Here is a 25,620-nt window from a genome sequence, read left to right as displayed (position 1 = left end):
TCACAACTCTGAATGTTGTAAAACTAAATGGTAAGCTTAATTCTGCTTCCATGTCTGTCTGTATTAATGCAATGTTGACTCGATCACACATTTCTCAACTATTATATGCACAGACACTTAGAAAAGCTGTTTCAGGAAATTGTAGATCCCCTTCAACAACTGAAAAGCTGTCTGGGTACAAGCACTTTAGGATTCCCAGTATTTGAGTGAGTGCAAGTAAACAAAGTCAAAAGTAAAATTCAGTCCTATTTTTGGCCTAGGCTTGCACCTGGACACATTATCAAGTGGCATAATTCTATCATGTTGCATTAAAAAAAAAACCAAACAACCAAGCAACCACAAAAACTTATAAAACTTACTAAAAAATATGTATGTATCTCACTTTGCATTTAGGGAGTCAGGCATGTAAAAAAAATACACTAACAAGAATCTGAATGTTATCAATATTTTTAAAAGAAATAAAAAACAGGTGGACTGTAACAGAAAATGTTCACTGTCTTTACTTCTGTTTGATTATGATACAGTTGGCTGTGTTTGCTCCGTCTTTCTCCTTTCTCATTGGGTGGACAATCTCAGTGAGTCAGTTGTGCTTGTTCAAGTACATCACACACACCCCCAAGTAATGTTGCCCAAACTGAAAAGATCAATGGAATAAATATCTGGGATCTCTGTTTTGGGGAGCTTTGAAACTGAGGTGTATTTTAGGACAGAATTTAAAGTAATCGTTGTTACAGCTATGACCACTGTGCAGTCTCCTTAAAAAAACAGAATGCTCCAAAGAGTTTGCCTTGGAGAAAGTTGGGACATAGTCTTGTGTTTGGTATTGTTTATTTAATTTTCCCTTTTCCCAGAATATTATTTATACTTCAAATATATTAGCAAGAAGTAAAAGACAAAAATCGTTTGCAAACTGTTTGGGTTTTGTTGTTTAAGGACTGCTGCAAAATTGATGGTGTCATTTTGAGTTTGAATATAGATACTCAAAGCATTCCAAATGAAATTTGAATTGGGTTTGTTTAATGTTAGTTTAGCTCTTGGCACGGTTGCCTTGCGTCAGTAGCTCTGCAGTGACACTCATAGAGGATGTAGTCATTTTTTTAGTGTGTCGAGAAATAACAAATAATGTAAGTCTAATGGTAATATGGAGCCAAGTTCTTCATTCAGTTGTGGTAAGCTTTGACTTCTCAAAATGAAGAGTAACTTTTTTTTATATTTTCTTTAAAACATAAGATATGATTGCATTCTAATACCTACAAAAAAAAAAAAAGATAGGCCTTGTCTGATAGTAGAGCCACGAGCAACTTCTCATTTCATTCGTATTTGAGGCTATGATTTCATTGCCGCATTATTGTAGTAATTCTGCAGTTTATAGGACACTACACTCAATGTAGAAGTCTTTTTTTTGAAAATTCCCTTTTTATCTGAGTTTTGGTGTATGTTGTTAAAATATTTTTCTATTCTTTTGCAGATGGAGACCAAAACAATTTTTAAAAGCAGAATTGATGAGGATACTACGAAATTCGGTAGAGGATGCATATAAACGCCTTATATATCCTCTCCTCTGTAGAGAATTCAGGTAAGCCCAGAATGAACGTGTATTTTCATACTACCAATTTCTTAACAATTCCTTCCCCAATTTTTTTATTAGAATGTCTTTTATCCATTTGAAAATATCAGCATGTTTTTAATCCTTTGTGGTTACAGAAGAAATGAACTATGTAGTCTTGGTTAATTTGTGACCCTCTCTAGTTTAGGCTACAGTAGAAAAATGGCCTTTGTGTGAACACATTTTACATGTTTTCATATCTGTTGCTTGTACATTTATCTAATAAAGTAAGTTTAGATCTACATTACCATAACAATTGTATCTTTTTCTTTGAATTAACGTAAGCCACTAGTTCACTAAATTTTCCCAGCATCTCTTCAAGTCACAGGAATAGTACTGTCAGTGACATTGTTCTGACTCCTTCTCTTCTACCTGTCTCAAAGAAACTAGCAAAGTAAGACTTGTGATTGGAAGTCCCTCATGTTTGTCATCTGTACTTTGTGGTGAACAGATCAGTCATAGCATTAGTCTGATACCATTTTGTGGGTATTGTGATGGCTCTAGAGAAGTCAGTGAACTTATTTCTGGTGATACTGTAGTATTGATGTCATCAGACAAAGTGTCATTTGTAAGATCTATAATATTGTTCTAAATGTGAAGGAAGCTTAACACTTAGTGTCAAACTAACATGAATTAAATGGAGTATTTTCATGGGAGTGTACCACATAATTTAAATGAATTAATATGTTAAAAAGTCTATGAATTAGTAAGTTAAAAATTCTAAAAGTGTTATCTTCTAATGGTTAACAGTACTGATGGTGTGATTCTTCTCTTGTATTCAAGAGAAGCTCCTCAAAGCATAACTTGTTTGATTCTGGCAAGGCTTTCTGATATGTGACCTAAATTTTAATACCTGTTTTGAGGTAGTCCAAATGGAGTTGCTTCACCTCTCTTGATTATAAGCCTGTTTTTTGCTACTGTGAATTTCATCGATTTTTGAAACTGCTGAGTTCACTTTTTTTTTTTGTGACCCTAGTACATGTAGCTACTTTAGGGGAGGTACTGTTTACTGTTTGGCCAAAATGATGAACATCTTGTGATGGTGAGTCCAACTGTTGGGTTCTGTTATGTGATTGTGAAAGCAGTTGTCATTCGTAGCCTTCTCTACAATCAAACTCTTTTAAAATAAAGAAAAAAGACTTACTTTGGAGTGGGGTTTGGTTTTATCATAAAAAAGAAAACTGATGTAAGGGTCCTTCAAGGCTCTTTTATTGTGTTTTTGCTTCATGGCTCCTACCGCAGGACCATTGTGGCCAGTGTGTTGTATATAACACTGAGGGCTGTGGCAGCAGTAGGTTGCTGAAGGTTTTCTGTTCTCTTAATTTACAAAAAAATAAAGCTTCCTTCCCTACTACTTCCTAGATGTAGCTCACGAGTCATAAATACAAAGGATAACAAAGCTTGCTGCTTATTCCTGAGTGGCTATTTTCTTATGCTTTACTCTGTGATAATTTTGCATGCTTGGTGGTGTCTGGTTAGGAAAAGCTGAAACATCTCCTATACAGCGGAATGCAAAGCACCTGCCAGGGTTATTCCTGATCCATGACCACTTAACCCTTATCCTTCTTTTATTCTCTTTCTGCCCACACCAGAAGCTGATTTTAGGACTCTTGCAAAGGGCTGCTAAAGTATTCAATACCTCCTTTTAGTATTAATATTTCCAACCCAGCCCCTACTGTTCTTTTTTCTTTTCTTTTTATTATCATTAAATGTTGGAACAGAAAGTTTCCAAGAGTGTATTAAAAAATCTGGTGCTCCTAGTGATCAGAAGAATGAAACTTGCCAGCAAGACAGTTACCTTATTTATTGTTTAATTTCCTTTCTTCCACTCTGTCAGGGACCATCATTTCTTGTATCTGGTATAATAATGTCCAGTGTTGGTTTTGGCTCTTTGAAATACATTTTATTTTGTTGCAGTACTCATGGAATGATTCCATCAGGATTTGATGCAAGTGATGTGGCATGGACATATTTTTTAATGGATAATCCTTTCCTAATTTTCCATGCTTTCTTGAAGTGAGTGCTTTCTCTCCTCTGTCTTCAGGGACACAAACATTCCTCTGTATGTCGTGTTTCGCACCTGAAGTTAGTTTGCAGATATTTTTCCACAGAAAGGATTGCCTCTCAGACTGTGTATGGTAGTGGGGAGTTATAAATCTCAATTTAAAAAATGACTCTTACAACATTGAATATAGAAGTTTGTAGGTCATGGTTAGGTTATTTGCTTTTATCACAACATACCTGTTAGTGATACACAGTCTGAGTGCTTCGTATACTTCAAGGGGAGTGGCTTGAAATTCTGAATTAACAGATACTTTTTCATAAAGTAGCAACTTTTTTTATTGTTGTTGGTTTGGTTTTTTTACAAAATAACCATTCTTTTTGTTCGGAGAGGAGGACTGCTATCTGCCTCTGCCTTGTATCTCTGCCTTATTAATGAGAATTGTCACAGATTGGAAAAACATGAAGCTGGGCATCTTGCCATTTGGATGAAGCCAGTAGTGCACTGAAAAAGAGAAAGATGCTGGATTGTTTGAGGTAGCATGATATTTTTTCAAGGATCGTGTTACTATCCTAAACTTGAAATTAAGGGCCAGTACTTGGGACAGTAGATCATGTCATTGATACAAGTGTTGAGTGAGAGACAGTTAGAGAGAGAAGAGAGGTCTATATTTGAAATTAAAAAATACAGGATATTATGTAATAGAAAGGACATACGTTATGTTCCCCCTACGCACCTGGCACTTTCAGTAACATTTCCTGTTACTATAAAAGTTTCTGTATATCCATGCCAATTTTAAACATGATTTCCATAAGGTGCACATAACTAATAGCATGTGTTTAGGGGAAATTTTAATTTCTGTGCAAGTCTCCCTTCACAGGTGGACCAATGTGAATTTGCAGTGTGGGAGGACTCTCGGACTTGTGGGCAATAGGGACCCCGTATCTCTGGGGTAGAAGGAAAGATGGGATTCGGCTTGTATCTGTGCAAAGCCTCCAGTCTAAGAGAATTCATCTTCCTTTGTTTACAGTCCACTTCTGAACTTCATTTGCATGCACATATGATTGGTTGAATCTCTGTTGTGTGTGTATGTAGAAGATTCATATGGCAGTGAGGCTTAGGTATATCCTTTGTTTTCTCCACTTTCTCAGAAGCGGCATCAAATTGTTCTGTCCCTGGACTCTCCCTGGAAGTTAATTCTGTGGTTTAGGCTATTTTTGTTTAATTTCTTACGAATGGCAGAAGGATGATCAGGAAATGAAATTGCAACTGAAATTCAGTGGAGACGAGCATAAAATGATGCTTGCGAGAGGGAGTAATTATCTTTTCATAAAGAAAATTTTGAGCTCTGACCTATCCTGACACAAGAAAGATGCTTTGGTACAGTAGAAGGTAGCTCCACATAAATGTTAAGTGCTCAAAAGATAAGATTGTTTGTTTAAGGAATAAAGACAAAACAGAATCATTGATTTAGTTGGCCCATATTTGGAATATTATTGGCCATTTTGGTCCCCTCACCTCGTGGTGGTAGTGAGTTAGTAAAAGGGCTCATTAGAACTGGAAAAGGTCCAGTGAAGGGGAACAAGGTATGACATAATTTGCATGAACAAGGATTGACTATGCTATGACTCTTCAGCTTGGAAAAGAGAGGGCTTAGAGGTGAATGGCATATCAAGCGTTGCACAGTGTTTCTAGAGATAAATTTTTACTCTCTTCCAGTGTAAGACCTAGAGGAGCATAGCAATTAAAAAGACTCAGCTTCCAATGAAAAGGTGGCAACTTTGTACAGTTTGTGATGGACCTGCAGAACTCGCTGCCAACAGACTCTGTGGATACAAGAAATGTGCATGGGTTCAGTAGGAGGCTGGGTAGTGTAGACAAGAGATCTGTTACAGGCTACCGAAGAGACAAATCTTGTCAAGCTCAGGAAATACTCTGAGCTGGCAATAGTTGGAGGCTAAGATATGATTATGGGACAGGTATACTAGTGCTGCTGTATCAGCTGCTTATAGCCACCTTGGAGACAGGATACTGGGATAAAGGGACCACTTACCTGAACTAGGGCAGCCATTCCCATGTTATTCTTTTTAGTGATGGCCATACACAGTGGCTGCCCTTTGGCGGTGAGGGCACATTTGAATTGCTAAGGAGTCTTGGAATGCACATATACCCTTCACCATCTCACTTTAAATTATGTCTGTGTTAATTTGGCACATGTGATACACAATCAAAAAGCACAGGGATATTAAGGGAGCCTTTTGCTATTGAAGACTTCCTTAGAAAATGTTAAATCAGTGACGTTTGAAAGAGAATCTAGATCTCTTGTCTAGGTTGCTTTACAAATGAGAGATTATGAGGTCTTAACAGCTCTCTCTGTACCACGCTGGGATGAGACAGGGCTGAACTGGTTGTTTTGTTTGGATCCTGGGCAAATTCAAATCAGACTCTTAAGTTCCTCCACATCTGAAAATTGCTCAGAACAGCTTCGTATCTCGTCATGTCAAGTAGCCCTCATGAGGGTTGTCCTTGAACTGTGTGTAGCCTGCTTGTATCACACACTGATTGACCTAAACAACTGGAGTAATTTCCCCCACCCTGTTCTTATATAGGGTTAGTTAACTGGAATACAGGGTTTTTTTCTTCTGTAAAAATAAATCCAGATCTTACTTTTTTCCATGATGGGTAAAAGGAAAAGGAGAATAACCTTTAAGTTACATGAAGGCTTTACTGGATTGCTTTTGCTAGCCTAATTATTATCGTTATTGACAATGTAATGCAGCTGAAAATGGCAATGAGTACCTGCAAAAGAAAAATCAGGTAGGTGATGAATATTTGTGTCCCCGTTACCTTTTCAATTTTGTGTTTTTCATATAAGATGCCATACCATGACAAAAATACTTGTCCTTATCAGTCGATGTCTTACTTGCTACATCTGACAAGTAAGACATCATGCGTCTTGTACACCTTCATTCAACAAGGCCGATGTGTTTCTCATAACACTCTACAGTAAGTGTTCTTGCTTAAAGTCATCGAAGTCAATCCTTGTTGCACTAACTCACTTCTTTCTATTGAAGAACATTGAAAAGAAAGGTAGGGAACGTCATGGCCCCATCAGCTTACTAGTTTGGTTCTAAGGAAGCAGAATACCCTCCTAGAAAGACCTCAAGTTGACAGAGTGACGACTGTTAAATAATGTAATTCATAGATGAAATGAAATGCTTCATGAATCATGGTGTGTTGGCAATGAATTGGATCGGCCCTTCCAGTTTCTCTCAAGTACCTCCCAGCTGACAGTGATTCTTCATAAGTGGGAAGTTGTGATGAATTCAGTCCGTGCCTTCTTCAAATCCACTTTTCTTTGCAATTAAGTATCTGCTTTGATGGGAAGGTGTTCTTTGCTCAAAATAATGATGTTTGTATGTTAGTATGTGTACATTCTTGTAGATGTTTCTATTATACTCTTTATGCTGATTTACTTTCTTAGAGCCAGAATGAGATGATCATTTAGATGATCCTTTTTTAAAAAGGGTCAAAAACATGATTGGGAGTGTAATACTAATTAAAGATAATGAAAACATGACTGGAAAAAGCCGTACAACTTTGGAACAATTACAAAGTGCGTTTGAAAACTGAGGGGAAAATGTTATTTGCTTTCATCCTTCTAAGATCAAAGTTGACATCTGATGCAGAGAAAGAGTCTGTGATGATGTTTGGCAGAAATCTGCGGCAGTTGCTTCTGACCAGCCCTGTGAGGGGCCGTACTTTGATGGGAGTAGATCCTGGCTACAAACATGGCTGCAAGTTGGCAATTATTTCACCAACCAGTAAGTTTCGATTCCAAATATTTTTGAAAGGACTGATAAAAAATTTAGAGGAAAGGATAGTTTCAAAACCTGCTTTTTTATAAAATGGATTTCTTTTGTTAAGCTTCTAGTGTTTTCCACACATTGTCGTGCAAATTCCTTTCTTCAGGCTTAAGGTTAAGTTTCTGGCACCTGGATTCCACTGTCTCCTTTGGTGTTATTACTCCTCTGTAAAATAGAATTTAAAATCCCTTCTGCCTTCTTGAATAGAGGCTCAAATAATTGTGCCTCTCAGTAGTCACCAAAGAGAACACCTGGTGTTTTTATTGTTTAACAAAGAATTTGAATTGAAATACTTTTAATAACTTGGCTTTTTTTTTTTTTTTTTAATGTGTAATATCTTGAACTTCTGGACACTTTATCAGTTTTTTTGGTTTAGTATGGTGTGTGTTAATGTGAGAAGTCAGAAACATTGTATTTGCAGAACTTTTAAATTAAGATTTTAGATAAAGAACATCTTAGTCTGATCTGGGGATACCTACCTGTTTAGGCCCATGCAACAATAGTTTGTTTTCCTTTTATTTTATTGCTCTTTTGTCTGAGAATATGTCCACCCAGGGTGGGCATAAGGAAAGGTGTGTTCTTGACGCATATTAAAATGGCAATAAAGGTAAGGTAAATGGTTATTAGCTTGCATTGCACCATGAGCTATCGCTGCCAGTTAATACAGTGGTTTCCAAATGTCATAGATGAGATGATGGCATTGGAGTTTTATTGCTCCTGGACTGGAAGTCCTGAGACTGCATTCCTAATTTTCATCTCTCTTTACTGGATCTGTAAAATCTACTAGACTAGAGCAATAAATCTTTTGCAGTGGATTGCTGTTTTTCATAATGTAATAGAGTTTATTTGCCTAATATGACTAGATGCTCATTATTTGTCCTGTAGATATGTACCCAGGAAATTAGAAAATATATCAACACATTTTACTTCAGCAGTCAAAGCATTTTTGTCCTCTGCCCACCAGAAATTTCTTCTAATTTGATAAAGGGAAATATGTCTTATTAAGAAACTTTCTTTGTGAATCATAAAATTAACTTTAGTAATTTTGCGGGATATAGTTTTCTGATCTTTGTGTTTTTTATCAGATGGGTTTGCTTCTCATTATTCTAGGTCAGATACTCCATACCGATGTCGTTTACTTGCATTCTGGTCAAGGATTTTGTGAAGCTGAGAAGATAAAGAGGCTTCTGCTACAGTTCAAGTATGCTAAAAAAACTGCCATTTATTACCCTTTTGTACCAAACATAATGAAAATCTTCACTATACAAATACTTTCTTTTGCGTAGAACAAGAATTCTACTGATTTAACTGAAAATATTCTTTTTTTATGTAGTTTGGAGCTTATTTTTCTTTTAGTCTTATGTTCATGCTTTTACACTATGTGTATGTTAGAAATGTGAAATCAAGCCATGGCTATGACTAAGGCTGCATGCTATGAATGTATCCCTATAAAGCTCTGTCAATCCATTTATTTTTAGGAATAGAAATTAACATTTAGCTAAGGAATAAGTTTAGCCTTACGCTTCCTACCTCCCCCTGCCACAACCCCCAAACCACTCATCGATCTTTCCCTGTTCCAAAAGCCGCGTTTAGTTTTTGGAAGAGTTCTATTAAGCAAAGGAAATCCTGCTCAGGTAGATCTCCAGACAGACCCGCAAATAGGGGCAGCATGATTAAAAGGTTATTGTACCCCACTATTTTGGGATCCCCTGTGGACAGACATCTGGTCTACTGAGTCAGCCACTGAACTGCCACAGCATACAGTCCAGTTTGTCTTCAAGCATTAGACTGGCTTTAAACAAGGCGATTTGATGGCTGGCTGACTGTGGTGGGGGCAGTCAGAGGCAATGACCTTGCAAGCTGTTGCAAACTGATGTTCCCATTAAGGAATTAAGATTCTGATTGCTTGGGCTTCTGCCCTTTTTCATGACCCATAACAGATGAGGGAAATAGGAGATGAAAGGGTTTGAGAACTGTAAATAACATTACATTTATTTTACAAAGCATCATTTTTGGGTTTTCTGCAGATATTACCACTGTTCGGTTCCATTACAAATGAGTGAAAACGTTGACTCATCTCTTGAACTGTCACATTGAAAACCTGTTAAACACAATGTGATATTACTAGGAGTATGTTCTCTTTAAATCCAAGCCTTGTGTTATGTAAAATAAGATATATTTCATCGTTGTTGTGGATTGAATGCAATACATGAAAAAGTCTAAAAGAGCATAATTGTTCATTATTTTTTATCCTGTGCGAAGCTGTAGCACTGTTGTGATTGGCAATGGCACGGCCTGCAGGGAAACAGAAGCTTACTTTGCTGACTTAATTATGAAGAAATATTTTGCACCACTGGATGTTGTTTACTGGTAAGACCACTTTGCTTGCTGGGATATTAATTGGTTCATCATATTTTAACTCAACAGGTAGTTTTAAATGTAATTTTTTGAAGTATTTCTTTTTGTTGCCTTGTCTTTGAGTCAAGCTTGACCCATCCTTCTAGCCAAAGGAAAGTGGCTGTAGCTCTTTGGAGCATGAGAGTAGCTCTCCTGAGTCAGTAAGAGAGGCTCACTGATGCATTTTATTTTCTCTTCCTGAGGTTCAATCTGTTGCTATTATCATTGTAACCAAGTATGCGAGAATAGCAGCTCAAACAGCCAAGAACCTGTTTGACGTTGTGTGTTTATTTCTTGATAAATGAGATTTAAATGCAAATGGTAAAGCTTGTGTTTTCCAACTACAGTATGGAATCCTTGCTTATCCTATGGGTATTAAATGGTCTGGAAATAAGTATCTTGTTAATACCTAGCAGAACTAGTGAAGGTATTTATCTTCTTTGTGTTTTTTGGCAAATGTTTAATTTCACTGTCGTTCACTTCATATAGTTTAAAAATCTGTTATGTTGACATAAGCACTTTTGTCTGAAAGAGTAATAGTGAGTTCATTTATTGATCATATGCTATAAAATGTAAATAACTGGTTAGTTTACCCAGAAAAATGTATTTCTATAATACTGTGCAGGATGGTTTTCTCACTGCATTTTCCTCTTTTGCTTTAATATTTTCTCCATATTTATAGTTCAGTATTATAGAATTTGCAACATAATTATCAGTATTGATTTTTTTGGGGCCAGTAGAGCTACCAAGTTCTTGAAACAGACAAAAGCTCTTGTGAAATAGGATTTACTATAAATACTCTAAGGCAGAAGTCAGCTTATCAACTTGGTTGTTTTTTCTAGCAGTGACAGATAATTTTTTTAACCTTTCACTTTTTCTGAAACTTGTTGTGGTATTTGTAGGTTGAATATATAAATGCATTTGTCTAGCCTGCCAGATTAATTCCTGGAAGTGAAAATTAACATTATCAAAAGCATTTTTACTTTCGGTATATGTAATTGTTAATATTTTTATTGTGCTGTGCTCATATATGGTAAAGAGCTAGTCCCTACTTCAGAATTGGTATGCGGAATACTGAGGTACTGCATATTAAAATAAAAATTATAAAAATGATATTTTTTTGTACTGCATGCTATAGGTGACATTTGATGGTGGTGAACTTTGTAGACTGCTGTATGTTTGTGCGTTTATGTATGAAGCTGGGCTTGCCGTTCTTGTGTGTCTCTTCACATTTTGACAGTCCTAACAAGAGTTTCTTAAAGATTGGGGTTCCCATGTTGCTCTTTCTGCTAAACTGGTTTTATGTGCACCTAAGTGCATTATCCAGTGCTGGGGTTTCCCAGCTATGCTGCTAAATCCTGCAGGGTAGCTATTCTGTTTGCTTTCTAGCTCCAGAAAGCTTTTTTTCTTAATCTACTTGGTATTTCTTAGTAACAGAAGGGAATGACGAGTCCAGTCATCCACCCCTCACTTCCGATAATCCAATGAGATGCCTGGTATTTATGTCAGTCTGAGTTCAAAAATGTAAGTGATACATGGTAAATGAGGAGCAATTAGTACAGAATTACTGTTTGAGTAATAGGTGACAGTAGGCATACATTGTGAGAACTGCTATACCTTTTGAGGGGAACTATGAAAGGTGATTTGGAAGCGTGTGCTCTGCTCATCCTCTTTTTTATGTTTTAAATTTTTTTAATTAAAAAAACATCCCCCAGAGCATGTGCTCTCAGATCACAAAAAACTTCTGTTTCCATGTAGAGTCTTCCCTTGATTATGTTCTTTTCTCTTGATAGAGGAAAATGAGAGCTTTGTTTATATATAGACTGAATACAGATCTATAATCAGTTCTGTGGAAACCCACTGTATGCTTTTGAATTAAGTGATCTTTAAATAGATTTTCTGTTGAAATATCTAAGAAACAATTTAAGTAATGTTGGAACAGTTAATTTTTAAAGATTTGCTTCAGCAGGTTGCATTTAATGGATTTACTGTATAAAAAATGGGTTTAAAAATCAATTTAGTGTTTGAAATGCAGGGGGAAAAAACAAAACAAAACAAAACCCCCAAATAAAACCCAAACCAAACAAAAAAACTCAGAACAAAAGAAAAACTCTCCAGTACTTAAACTGTAACAGAATGAGTCAGTTGCATCTAACATGGTACCATTTTCTAAGCCTTCAGCTTCTTGCAGTGATGCACTGAGCTGCACGAAGGTGGAAAACCTTGCCCAGCAAAACAGTGCTCAGTTCGTTGCTGTGTGCAAGTTTCAGAAAATCACCAGTAGTATTTGCATTTACAATCTTTTTCCTTAAAGGAGTCCAAATGTCAAGTGGCTTGGCAGATGAGGATGGATTGTTTTATAGTGCTGTAAAACCAAAATCCCAATCAACTTAAGTGGTCATTCAGCAAGGTGGCTGATAGAGAAGTACTACAGACTTCAGCTTCCTTGGCAAATAAAGCTTGTAACATGACACTACTTATTTTTTTTTCTTAAAAGTGGAGAACAGAAACAGAAATCTTTATAAAAAAAAAAAAAAAATCTGTTCATACTTTCTTGTCCGGTTCATCATATGGAACTTGGATCATGCATTTCCAGGGAATTGAGACATTAATAGTCTGTACTTTGGGAAAGAAGGTTGATACATGCAGAAATAATCTGGACAGGTATGCACTCTAATGAAGGTTAATTATAATAACCAGCTGAACACTTAATTGGTTGCATGTATGTGCAGTACATGCTGAAGTGTGCTGAAATAGTCTCTCTGTTACTGAAGTCCTGTACAATAATTTCAGAATTGTGCATGAAGGTATTCCTGGGCTTTAGTATATGACTCTAGTCAGCACTGGACTACACAGCACTGATCTACAGACTTAAATAGGACCACCATTTCACCACTTATTTTTTTTTTTTAGTTGTGTGGCAAGAACCAAATTAACGGATTCTCACTTTAAAATAAGTAAAATCAGTATGAAAAGAGACTTCCAAAATAATATTCTTTATTTTCTTCATTTCATTTTCCCTCAAAACCATTACAATATTTTGATGACTGCGTTGTCTTTTTCAATGCTGATACATATATGAAAATCAAGCAATTAAAGGAACAATCCTCACCAATAGCAAGTGCAAACAACATACAGTTTTACTAAAGTTTTCCAAAGATAAGACATATCGGTGAAGACAGTAGTAGCAGAGGAGGCATGTGGCATGATTTTTTCGTGTGGCTTGAAATGTGTCTGGGCTCAGTTTGACAGTTTTTTGTTTGAGGCAAATATTTTTCACTGTTTTTGTAACAAATGTGCTTTCAGATACCTACATCCAACCTAAATAACTGCAGGACTGACTTTTTTTTTTTTTTTTCTTTTCCTCTCTTTTTGAATATAGTTTCCCTTTTAGAGCCGTGTTTATTGACTTAGATTAGGACTGGACTAGAGCCCAGAGACAGTCGTATCTAGTCTTCAGGTTTTTTGTTACAAATCAGTTTTTGTTACAAGGTTCAATAAATATTCTTGATTATTTATGTTAGTTCCATTGTGAGTTCTTGCCAAAGATACATTGTATTATAACCAAAACAGATGTTCTGTTTTAGATAAGTGTATTTGTTTTAACAAGACCAGAAATGTAAATGAAACAACAGTGTGTTCAACATTAACATGACAGAAGATGAACTTGTAGGATTTCATTGGCCTTTTTGGATCAAATGAAAACCTTGAAAAAATATTTCAGGAGTCTCATTCCACATTTCGATCACTGCAATTGTTTTTCTTTGATTGCTGTCAGTTGTAGGCATCTTGGAAATGAAACCTATCTGAATGACAGGTGAACTATGCTAGAGCAGGACAGCTCAATCCTCATATTTGGAAAGATAAAGTCACAATTTTAATTTTTCTTTCAGCCTCAGTGGTTTCATTGTCACAATACAGACATTCTTACTGGTCTGATTGTTACATTAATGCACACTCAGAATAAAGTATTCCAGCTCATATTTAAAAAAAAAGTTTAATAGGTGTCATGAATTGTTAATTGTTTTTAACAACCAGTAAAGAATGCAGACAGGCAAGCGTATTTTTTTTGTTGCTGTTTTTTAGGTGTCTCGGTGTTTAATATCTCTTATACTTGCTTAAAAACTTGATACAAAATCCTTTTCTGCCACTTTCAGCAAAACCTTTTCTTGCTCTTGAGACTTTATAAGCAACATAATTAATAATTTACTGCTGCTTAAGTTCAAGCACTTCTGTACTGTGACAAATAGGGAAAGTCTGTAACGTAATGTCTTAAATTTTTCTTTGAGTTTTCTTTTAATGTTTAAATTGTCTGCTTTAGAATACTTGGAAATGTTCTGCTAAGGTAGAATAGGACTGTTTAATACCTTTTGAAGTTGGACCTTGGTGGCAAGAAATTGATTTGGAAATATTTGTTCTACAGGAATTTAGGTCCGCTTGTATTTTATAGGTGTCTGCACATGCTTTAAATATCCTTTTCAATTTAAATGTGTGTTTTATGTTGTTGAATATCTACATTATACTCGCTCAGCTTTAACAAATACCACTTTCAAGTTCCATGCCTCTACATTTCTAATGTTACACTAGCTTAATTCCCATTACTTTTCTGCTTCATAGCACTCGCAGTTTGAAAGGGACCTAACATTCGGGTTCACATTATGATAATTAGGTTTCAAAGCAGTGTGGGGGGATTAAGATGTCTGAAGTCTAGTTGCTGAATAAAGTTCAGAACTACTTGTAAAACTTGTTTGAGTGGTTAACAGAAGTGGTTTTATTTATTCAGTGCTCATGCAGCATTAATCCGTATTTCATCAGGTACCCACAGTGCTGTAACTCTAGATATGACCTTGGGACTTAATTTACCCCATCTCAGTTTTCCTTATTAATGTGCCATGAAAGAGGTACATGAAAGATACCCAACATCAAAGCACCTTTTCAAATAAAGTGGTTGATATGAATCCTCTGGTATTTAACACTGTCTGTCAAATGTTTCAGCTGGTTTGCATCCTTTTACAAGCTATTGCTTGCTGCATTAATGCAGTTGTTTCAAGTCTCTTGAGAGTACAAAGGGGGTAGGGTTATGGGAAACTTTATTCCTATTTCTTTTTTATTATATTTTCTTTAAGCTGTTATTTTTGTCTGTTTAAGCTATATAACTCCATTGACGACACATTTATGTATGCACACCTACACACCTTAGGTCATTAGATGTCTGACACAGAAGGTATAAAGGAATTTGGAAAGTTCTGGCAAAAAGGAATACATACAGGGCAGAAACAATGCACACGTCCAATATGTGCACTGAAGAACCTTTGTTCTGCTTTCATCTCTTTCAATCTCTAGTGGAGTCATGAGAAGTCCTAAACAATGAAGAAATAATCTGAGGAGCAAACAGGTTTACAATGTGCATGAAGAGGTCATAGTCAATTAAAAACATTTTGAATTATGTAGTGATTTACAGCCAAAATGTCTTCTGTCACTTAGAATTTGTTTTCTGTTGTGATTATTTGCCATAGCTGAGTAAGAACTCGTGATCATGCACACTTCAAGTGAAAAATCACTTTCTGTATATTTATATTTACAGGAGTCAGTCCTGTAAATTGGAACCTCGCTCTGCATAGAGACTTCTTCCTGCTATTCTTGATTATTCTTAAGTTTAGATAGTCTATTGATAAGCACAACATGGGCTGTTAAAAGTGTCGCATTTAAAATGGCATCAAATGTTTGTTCCTTGTGCATCCACAGACTGGTATCCTACATTGAGCTGATTCAAAAGACGAAATTCAGAAGATTCAGAAAATCTTAGATTTTGAAGCAGTCCAAGAAAGTAAAGATTCCCCTCTGCCCCTGCACTGTTGCTTGTTTTAAAAGTTTAGTGTAGACACCGGTATCATCTCTAGGTGTGTTTTTCTGAGCAGAAGAGGAGAAATGGGTAAGTGAAGTTACAGTGGGACAAGTGAAATAGGTGATAATTTCTGACTTGTGTAGCATGAATTTGAAACTTTTTAAAACAAAATTTATAAGCGATACACTTGACATGATTATGGAGCCATCTTTGAATTCTATTTCAGAGAAATAACTCACAGGTTTTTAAGATAAGAACAGGAACTATTTGAGTATGTCACTGTAGTTAGAGATTAATTCCTTTAAGTTCAGAAAAAGTAAAATGTATGTGGAGTCTAGACTTCAGCAATATGAAGGCAGGGGGTCAGGAAGTAAATTTAACTAGCGAAAGAAAGCTGAATCTTGAGAAAAAAGTTCATTTTTCCAGAACACTAGGACATGTAGTTTGACTTGCATCCAGAGCAATCTATGGGAAAACAGTCTTGGGGGAGAGAGGAAAGCTATTCATGTAACTTCCTTTCTATGTTTTCTCTTTCTAAAAGAAAATCATAGTAGCAGTAATGTCAAGCACTGATTTTAAAAGTTATGTATTCTCAGTATGTAAATCTTTCCAGACCTTTAAAGGATACTAAACAGACAAGCAAAAAAAAAAAAAAAAAAAATCACTTCTGTATAATTAGGGAAGAGTTTAGGATGCAAAGCCGTTAAGCATGTGGTAAGTTGTTTAAGGGCAACTTTGCACGCTCTTCAATTGGAAATATACTGATCTCAAATACACTTCCGTCAATCAGATAATAAATTTGAGAAATTGATCACAATAATTCCTGTACCATTCCCCTTTTGTTTTTTAACAGAAAAGTAATTTTTTTATATTTAGGATTGAGTATTACTTCTCTATTTTCAGTTGTATTTTATGTTCCCTGCTGAGCAGTAATTTGTACACAGGCTGTTTTCTTTTAGAACTTTGTTATTTTCAGATAAAAAAAAGCCCACTTTTTTTTTTTTATTTAAGATAATCAGCTAGAAGAGATGTGGTATTGCAGTACAACAGAAGTCAGGTGAAGAAAGGGAGCCATCCAAAAATATTTACAAACACAAAAGAAGGACATGTTGGATAGGTAAAAGGTGGAGACAGACAAAGGATGAGCAATGAGCAAGTGCTACTGTTTCTGCACAGTCTGTGCCCATCAGGTCCCCTGGAAGCAGTTTTGGAATGTGTATTTCATGGGGTGTATTCATAGAGCAACAACTGGGTGTTTTGTTCCTAAAGCTCACTTAAAACAAAGTCAGATTTTTACCAAATATTTGTAGCAGCGATTTTAATGTTCAGCATAGAACTGCTATACTACTATGCTTCCAGTTAGGGAATTATAGTTGTGGGCTGTGTTTGGCTCAGTAGTAGAAGTCTTTAAAACACTATTTTTATCACTTAACATTGTGTGCTGGTCAGTCTTTCAAATGCAATCTCCCTTCTTAAGAACTTTCTATGATGACAATGAAAATTATTCTGGCCTAAAGTCCCTTGTTAAGGCTACTTTCAGAGCTCAGAAATAAGGAAGGATTTAATAGATTTAAAGAAAAAGAGATGACCAGATATTAAATTTGCTAGATTGCTACAGTGAAACAGAAGTAGTTCATGTGAGTGTCTGATATTTTTGAGGGGATGGGGTACTGTACAGGTTAAAAATAAGCTTTTTATTTCAGACTGAAAGGATTCAGGTCACTGTTTAACGTGGTTACAACCTTGAAAGTTTTTCTGTGCCATTTGGTTGACACCACAAGGTTCTTACCTGTTTAATTTCAAGGAAAGATTTCCAGGAATACCTTTAGCAGAATGAACGTAACATAAGGCAATATTATAACATGCCCACTTGGCCAGAATTGGTGTTCTTATTCGGTCTGACCTTCTTTTGCTGAAGGGTCCCCAAACCACCCTTTTTCACGGTGGCTGTTGCATCACTTACATGACGTTTGGAGTATTAGTAGAGATACTGAAGGACAAAACTTCCAAGTCATCATCTGTGTCTGACAGGTTACGTGCAGGTCTGCACTGCGTGTGCTGCCTTGTACTTGGCAGGAGAAGGTGGGGAGCCTTTTGTTCAGAGGTGTCTGAGTGGTGGCCAAGGTCACGGGGTGGCTTAAGGAATGCAAGAAGCCTGAGAGACTGGGTAGCTGGTGGAGGAAGCGGTGCAGAAAGAATGAGGGTGCAGTCAGGGAATAACAGGCAGGGCACTTTCAAGGTACTTCCTCTAGGCAGAAGCACTGAAGTACAGTCTATGGGAACTTCACACGGCTTTCAGCTCTTTGTCGTTTCAATGCAGGCTACGTCAAGAGAACAGTTCCCTCCCCTAATCGTTTGTGAGTGTGAATGGTGTACAGCCCAAGCTTAAAACTGAGGTTTGGACTTCAGCTGAAAAATGTGACCTAATGACATGTTATGGCTTCTCACAACAAGCGTTGGAGCCAGACTCTCAGCAACTGCATCTATGAAACTTTTCCCAATATTACAGGGTTTTATTATTTTTTTTCTCTAGCTGGAGTGAGCTGAAGTATGCTTGTTCCGTGTAACGCCAGAGAGTGTTTTAAATTGCTGTCTATTCCTTATAAGGCTTAGAAAGTTAGGGTTTGGTCAGTTACTGTAAGACATCACGTGAAGAAAATGAGTCATACTCTGTACACAGCTAGGAATGTGAAAGTTTAATGATATGAGCCTTAAATGTTCCAGGCTTGGTATTGATCCTGATCTCAAACAAACCAGAAAAGCTTAGACTGCAGCACTGTTTTAAGTGCTTCCAAAACTAGCATGTTTGGTTCAGTGTCTCTGTATTTTTAGGTGGTTTTTTTTTTTTTTTTTTTTTTGTTTGCTTTAAAGTTAAACAGCATGTGTGATTACCTCCATTTCCATTGTAGTAGAGATGGAATGTAATCAGATTTGGATGTTACCTGCTCAAACAGAAGCCAAAAGAGGTTAGATGGTGACCAAGCTGAATCACAATGGATCTTTGACGTACTTTTGACTTGCAGAGCGTCAAAAAATTCACTAGTGGCAGTGTAGAATTCATTCCAGAGACCGTAAACCTTCTGACAGTGGGCTGGTTTCTTCCATGTCCTTTGTGAACCCATTGGAAGAAGCCTGTGAACTACAGAAAGAACTAAGGACCCAGAAACTTCATATTTAAAATACATGAAATTGTGCATAGGCAATCCTCCCCTCATTTGCATTTGCAGAACTCTGATTACAGAAACGCGCAGTGTGATGCTTATTACCCCTGTCTGTCCATTTTACACTGCTAGCGTTTACCCATTGCCTGAGATTATACAGCATGGCTCCACAGTAGCATGGTATCTCCATGCTAACAAAATCTTTGATACTGAGAAGTGAATGTAGATTAAACCCATTAAAATGCTAACTTGTGATTTGTGTCAATATTGCCTTTCTAAAATAAGTGATGCCTGTGGTGTTTGGGATATTACTGTCTCCTCTTCATACTTAAGAGACATCAGAAACATATGTTTGTGTGTTTTAAGTGACATTGACATGAAATAGCTGTGGCAATTGGTAAATTTTCACTAGTAGAGAGGAAACATTTATTTAGCCTCCTCACTATGTAAAAAAAGGTCCAGCAGGAATTACTTGCGGAATACTGTCAGGAGTTAATTTAAATGGAAGCATCCAAATATCGTGATTAATGCTGAGAGCATCCAGATTAAAATTATATAAATACAAGATGTATCCTCTGATTTGTGAGGTACTAAGACTGAGTATTATTGCACAGTCTGACCTGGTTGTATATTTGGGTGGTGTTTTGTCTTCAAATAGACATGCTGTAGGAACCTAACGGAGAAGTAAGCATTTTTCCATTTGTGTGAGGTTGCCAGTAATATGTTTTTACTTAAGTTGAGATTCTGCCAAACTTCATACCTATTCATTTGTGAAACACTTGGTGCTCTGCATTTCAGCTCTTACTGGGCTTCCTTTATTGTTGTGTGATGTGATATACAGATTTATTTATTTATTTTTATATACTGTGCTATTATTATTGATGCTGATAGCAGAAGCTTAGGTTAGGTGGTTAGATTACATTAGGCTGTCTAACACTATGTTAGATACTTTGGAATGAAATTCTTCGATCTAGATCTCTGTTAGAGAGTGTGTGTGGGTTGCATGTATTTCTAAATAATAATTAGAAATGTTTAAGAAAATAAAGGAGTAAGCATATGCACAAATGCTGTCATTAGTGGGGAAAAGTTTCTTTATTCTTCAAATTATCAATACTGTTGAGAATCAGTAAAAATGAAAGTTGGTGGGCAAATCCAAAGTTTGGATCCCTCTGAAAATACTTTCAGGATTGTTTTGAGAAGTAAACCTCAGGAAATTGCCACCTGTGCAGCTGCTAACAGATTCCTCCAGTACCAGGAGAGTAACTTGTTACAAACCTCAATTTTATGAAAAAAACCAAAATGGCTTGGATTTTAGGGAGACTTGAAAATTAAACATTAATGACAAATACGTGGCTGATAGCCTAAGAATCTTCAGGACTGGAGAGCAAATACAGCATATCTGTCAGTAAAGCAAGGACTCTTTCCTTCTGCAGTTACATAAAATTGTTATTCCTCTTTCTGATTTCAGTGTGTTGACTCTTAGAGGCTGTTGGCAGTGTAGGGGTGAGTGGTACCCATCTTGCACCTTCACTTGGGGTAATTTTGTGTGAAACTGCAGGCTATGCTTACTTTTCTTATCAACAAAGTATATGGCAGTTTTGAAGGCTTTGTGAATGCATTGAAAGGAGCCACAGCAGTGATAGATACTGCAGCAAACATGATGTTTTCAGGGCATGAGAGACAGAGAGCATAGATGTGCTGTGTGATTCGAAGGGACTTTGAGTAGGTTATTTCATCTTGAAAAGGGATTAATTTAGATGTCTGCAGTGTCAGGCAGTTGTAACTAAAGGTGCTTATTGAGAGTAATTCTTTTCTATAACTGGATCCCAGCAGTTTTGTCAATGATGAGTAAGTGGAGGGAAGGAGAAATGTTCCATTTCTCGTGGTGGGTGACATGGAGGCAAGAAAAAGTATGTCTGAAAGGAGACATCAAAAAACAAGCTACATGAAGCAGCTTCCTCTGTACCAGGCCCTCTGAGCAGCAACTGGGAGCAGGCGAAGGGAAGCGAAAGGGCAGAGAAGGGTGGTACTGGTTTTCCTGTTCCTTTTCAGTTTTGGGAGATCTGTGTTGCTTTGGCTTAGAGTATGGTTGTAGATGTTATCATGTCCTTCTAGGAGTTCTGTACATTAGTGTTTTTTCCTTTTCTTAAATACCCAGCATTCCTGAAAACAGATTTGTTGCTCAGAGAAATGTTTTCACTTTCATCCTGTTTGCAACTGCCAGTAATATCATACAGCTCAGTTGTCTGGAGCTTTCTAAATAAAAATTCTGGAGGTGGAGGGCAGGGGGAAGTTGTCCGTCTATATGAAATTACAGTTATTGGTAATGTTAAATTGGCTTTCCACGTAAAACCTCTCTCTCAAACCTAATTAATTTTTATATTTTGTTAAATAGCTTTGGCAGCTAAGGCAACATGCCTACTGCCTGTTCAGTTCTTTTATTGGGTTGAACTAGAACTAACATTTGGATAAAATACATTTTGACATTTGAATTTGACATAAATATTTCAGGGAAACAGTTTAGACATGCATCCTCCATGGGTGATTCTCTTGTCAGTGTTACGATGTTGTACTTTGGAAGAGGGCTTTCAGTAAGATCAGTGATGCATTTATTACTTGTTCCTGGTTTATTTTTCCTGGTAGTATAAAATCACAGCACAAAGTTACTTTGTCATTCTTTTATTAAAGTTATTTTTTAGAAGTTAGTTTGTCATTTTTAAGTAAATCAAACTGGATATTCTTGTGTTACTTCTCAGTGATTATCCTTCAGCTGAAGGAAATGTTAACTCTAATCTTCAGCTATAAGAGTAAATAGAAAGAGACATTGTCAATTTGAATGTTTTAAAATAAAATAATTTTGAAATCATGATATAGCATCCTTTTAATATATCCTGTTTCTTTAGCTAATAACAACCAAAAAGGACTTTTAGAGGAATGTTTAATTCCCTTCAAAGGAATGCTTAAGGCTGTCCTCTGTTCCTCTTGTTTTTCCCTGCTCCTGTTGTCCCTGTCTGGCTCTGCTGACGTCCTGCTGTCTCTTTTACCTGCATGTCCACAGCCGCCTGGTCCCTCCTCAGTTGTAGCTTTCTCCTTAGGGAAACTGCCTAATGACCTCTTGGCATTTCTGGAGAAGACCACTCACTGGAAAGACCGTGTTTCTGGTCGTTATTAGCAGAGCAAGTTAGGGGAAATGATTTTTCCTTTCACTGGCTGCTTTTTGCAGGAGTGATGTTTTCTGATTGAGACAGGATTTTGAATAAAGGGGTTGTTTGGTGCTAAGCGAGAAGGAAAAAATGGTGACATCTAATTCAGAGGAGATTGTTTTCAGTTTTATGGTCTGTAGGAAATTCCTTCCAGGTTTTTATAAGTGAAGATACAGAGTAAATGTTGATAATAATGATTTGTGTAAATAGGGGTGTGTGTGTGTATGTATATATATTTTAGTATACAATGCACAAAATGCAAAGTTCATTATTTTTTGGTCAACTTCACCAACATTATGAACCCAACTAATTTGTGATTAATATTAGATTGTGATAAAGTGAAATTTGTAATTTGTACAGTGAACTTCGGGGGAGATGCTTTCTTTATGTAAATCATCTTTGGGTCATCTAAAATACCAGCTTTTGTACTCAGTACAAGTTGAAGCTTTTAATGATTAAAACAGGTCTCATGTAAAAATTTTAAAGGAACGTTCGTGTGTACTCCTTGTTTATAAAGCATTTGTAAGTTAATTTCCATTGGATTTAATGACAAAACATAAGTTTGGGGTTTCTTCTTTACTGTCCCACAGTTGATATAATTAAATCACATAAATCACATGGTGCATGTGATGGTGGTGGTGATGTGAGCCTTTATGAACTTCAGAGGAAGTTAAAACTTGGAGCCTGTGAAATGTGTTTGTTCTGGTTCTCAGGGTTTGATTAAACCCAAATCTAGGGCATGCCAGTCTGTGTTTTTAGTAATTTTAATTTATATTTTCTAAGAAAATGTTTCAACATCTTGAACAGAATTCTGAACAGTCTTTAGCTGACTTCAGAAAATAATTTTCAAATATGCATTTTAGAACGATTTACATGTTTTTTTATGATTAGATGCTTCTATATGCAATTTCATGAATTGGTGGGGGGAAGGAAAGTAGCAATTAGACCCTTAATATTAAAATCTACATCAATACTTCCTTAATATAATTTGGATCTGAATTAGCTGAACTTTTATTTATGCTTACACTTGGAAGCCTATCCCTTCTCTGGGGGTAAATATTTAATGTTTGTGCCTTGTTCTTTTGGTGGGCAAGGAGCTTGTTACCCTATCTCTGCAGCAGATGTAAGAAATGCTGTCAGCCTCATAACAGCCTGACCAGTAAAAGCCCCGGGATGGTCCAGTACAGATCTCGGTCATGTTGTTGCATGTGACAGCATTGGTGTGTGAATGTAAGCTTCGTGCTGCTCTAGCTCAGGGCTGCAGAGATGCTGATGGCAGCAATAGTACTGGCCTGTCTACCAGGGGCAGGCAGAGGATGAGGCTTGGCTCCGCCACCTTCCTCGCTAGCCAGCAGAGCTGAGCAGGTGCCTGAGGGCAGGAGATGCTCTGCCGTATTAAAGGGTGCTGTGTATCCCACCCTGGCATATGTTCTCCATAACCCCCTGTAGGAGTTGTCTGCATCAGCCAGCGTGCCTCCGAGCCCTTCGCTGCTGCACTGCCGTGGCATCTCTAGCAGATAAACTCCTGCTCTCATCCAGACAATTATTGTTTTAATGTTGTGTTGTGTCTTCTTCTATAGCCCTGATCCCCAAATTATTGAGGTTTTGGTGTTTTTGTGGTTTTTATTTTTATTTTTTTAAGTAACAGCTCTTAGTTATCAACAGAAGAACAGTTTTAACAGTTTAACATCAGATAGTTAAAACTAAGTGGGCTTACTCTGTTACTGCAGGAATCAGAAGGACACATTTCCTTTCTTTTCATTTCCCAAACAATTTCAGGGTTTTGTTTCACTTACAGCGTTTGAGGAAGCTAGGATTTAGGGACTTTTCAGTGCAGCACTCTTTGAATACAATAGTGCATTAACTTTTAAAAAATCTCCATTTGTTCCTGAGACAGTTCCAGGGTGGATATGTACTTTTCTGAAATGTATACATGGTGCTAAGTTTTTAAACTGACATTAAAAAAAAAAAAATACATCTGAGGTTTAGTATTATCAAACCATCAGTTCTCAGCTACAGAGGATCCAAGTTTTCCTGATAATACGTAGTAGTTTTTGGAGTCTCCGTTCATGGAAATATTTGATACCTGACTGGTTACTGCCCTGAGCAACTTGCTTTGCTGATGCTGCTTTGAGTGAGGGTGTTAGATCAGCTGATCTCCACAGGTGCCTTTCAACCACAGTCATTCCCTGTCACTCAGCAGTTTCCAAAAGCTGAAAATGTCATTCCAAGACCCTCACTCTTCATTGTGGGCTTGTCTTGCAGGATCCAGACGTAAGGATCTAATGACCGGTCCAGAGAAGCAGGTGTGAGGTAGATGCCCATGGCCCACATGATGGGGCAACTGCAGACTCTGCAGGCACTCAGCATAGTTTCTGATTGTTTGTGTTTTCTCTACAATGCTTTCCAGAAGACTCTTCAATTGGGTTCCAGTCTACCTTTCTTGCTGCCCAAATATGAATCGGCAGGAAAGCTTTGAAATAACTTGCTCTCATTTTGAATTAATGTGTGCACTGAGGAGAGAACAGAGCTTTGAATAGGGGAAGGAAGAAATCTAGTTCATTCTAGGGCTTTGGTTTTGGGTGGAAGTTGGGCTGTTAGTGGATTTTCATTTATTTATTTATTTTCCCTTCCAAGAAAAAACTGAGTATGAACTTCCTGGTGCAAACTTTGCCATCTGTTAGAGAAAGCTACATAGTTGTATTTGAAAAGGATAAGCTAACAGTTTTGTTAGTTTCATCAGTGCCTTTGTTTGAAGTCACGTAACTGTGACCTGCAACTCCTCAAATGTTTTTAAGAGACTTTCCCATTATAAAAGGGGAGTCAAGAAGACTAACATGATTAAAAAGATGCATGTTCCAAGATATTTTTTCCTGCAAAATATTTGTCATTGGACTCACAAGTAACTAGATGTATAAATGTGTCAACCTTTACTGTAAGATATTTTATTGTTAGAATTGCAGGTGATTGAGTATCTAAGTATTGTGTAACACACCTGTGACTGGAATATCACTTTGAAAATTGCAGTGTAAAAAGTAGGACCTAAAATAGTTTAGCTGTGTTTTTATGATTTAGATGTAAGGATATCTCTTCAAAAACTAGAAAGCCATCTTACCCTTATGTGCTTTTGTATTTTGATAACTTAAAAAAAAAAGAAGACTATTTCATAGTTAAGTTTTTTGGTTTGGGTTTTTGGGTTTGTTTTTTTTTTAGTTTCTCCAGTACAGAAGAATAACTCTTTTGAAGTGTTTGTAACTGGATGAAAAACATATTTTAAATGAAGTGGTCTTTCAGCATATGTTTATGCCAGTTCTAGTGATATTACTCATGGGAAGTCTCCAGTGTGGATCTGTCACAATCTGAGGGAACAAATTATTCCCTTTTAAGAGAAGGGGGAAAACAAATATAGCACTACCTAACTAAATCTTTATTTCACTAACTCCAGATATTTATTTATGTCAGGCTTTCCCCCCCTTTTGGTTACAGTCTTACTAAAGGAATTTGTTTTCTGTAAAAACACGCAATTCATAAATCAATTTC

General features: G+C 36.7%; 1 protein-coding gene across 4 annotated transcripts in view; it reads left to right on the top strand.

The window, feature by feature from the left end:
* Window positions 1-25,620, top strand: part of SRBD1 (S1 RNA binding domain 1) — a 128,462-nt gene that overhangs the window by 24,730 nt on the left and 78,112 nt on the right. For all 4 annotated transcript variants that reach the window (XM_056357356.1, XM_056357355.1, XM_056357352.1 and 1 more), the window contains 4 exons: window positions 1,469-1,576; window positions 7,275-7,432; window positions 8,585-8,675; window positions 9,737-9,844. In XM_056357356.1, the coding sequence (XP_056213331.1) occupies window positions 1,469-1,576; window positions 7,275-7,432; window positions 8,585-8,675; window positions 9,737-9,844 (465 nt within the window). The remainder of the gene's footprint in view (window positions 1-1,468; window positions 1,577-7,274; window positions 7,433-8,584; window positions 8,676-9,736; window positions 9,845-25,620) is intronic.

The sequence above is a fragment of the Falco biarmicus genome, chromosome 12 (genome assembly GCF_023638135.1).
Source record: "Falco biarmicus isolate bFalBia1 chromosome 12, bFalBia1.pri, whole genome shotgun sequence".
Taxonomy (NCBI): Eukaryota; Metazoa; Chordata; class Aves; order Falconiformes; family Falconidae; genus Falco; species Falco biarmicus.
Note: the sequence above shows the minus strand (reverse complement) of the source record. Positions and strands in the feature narration are given on the sequence as shown.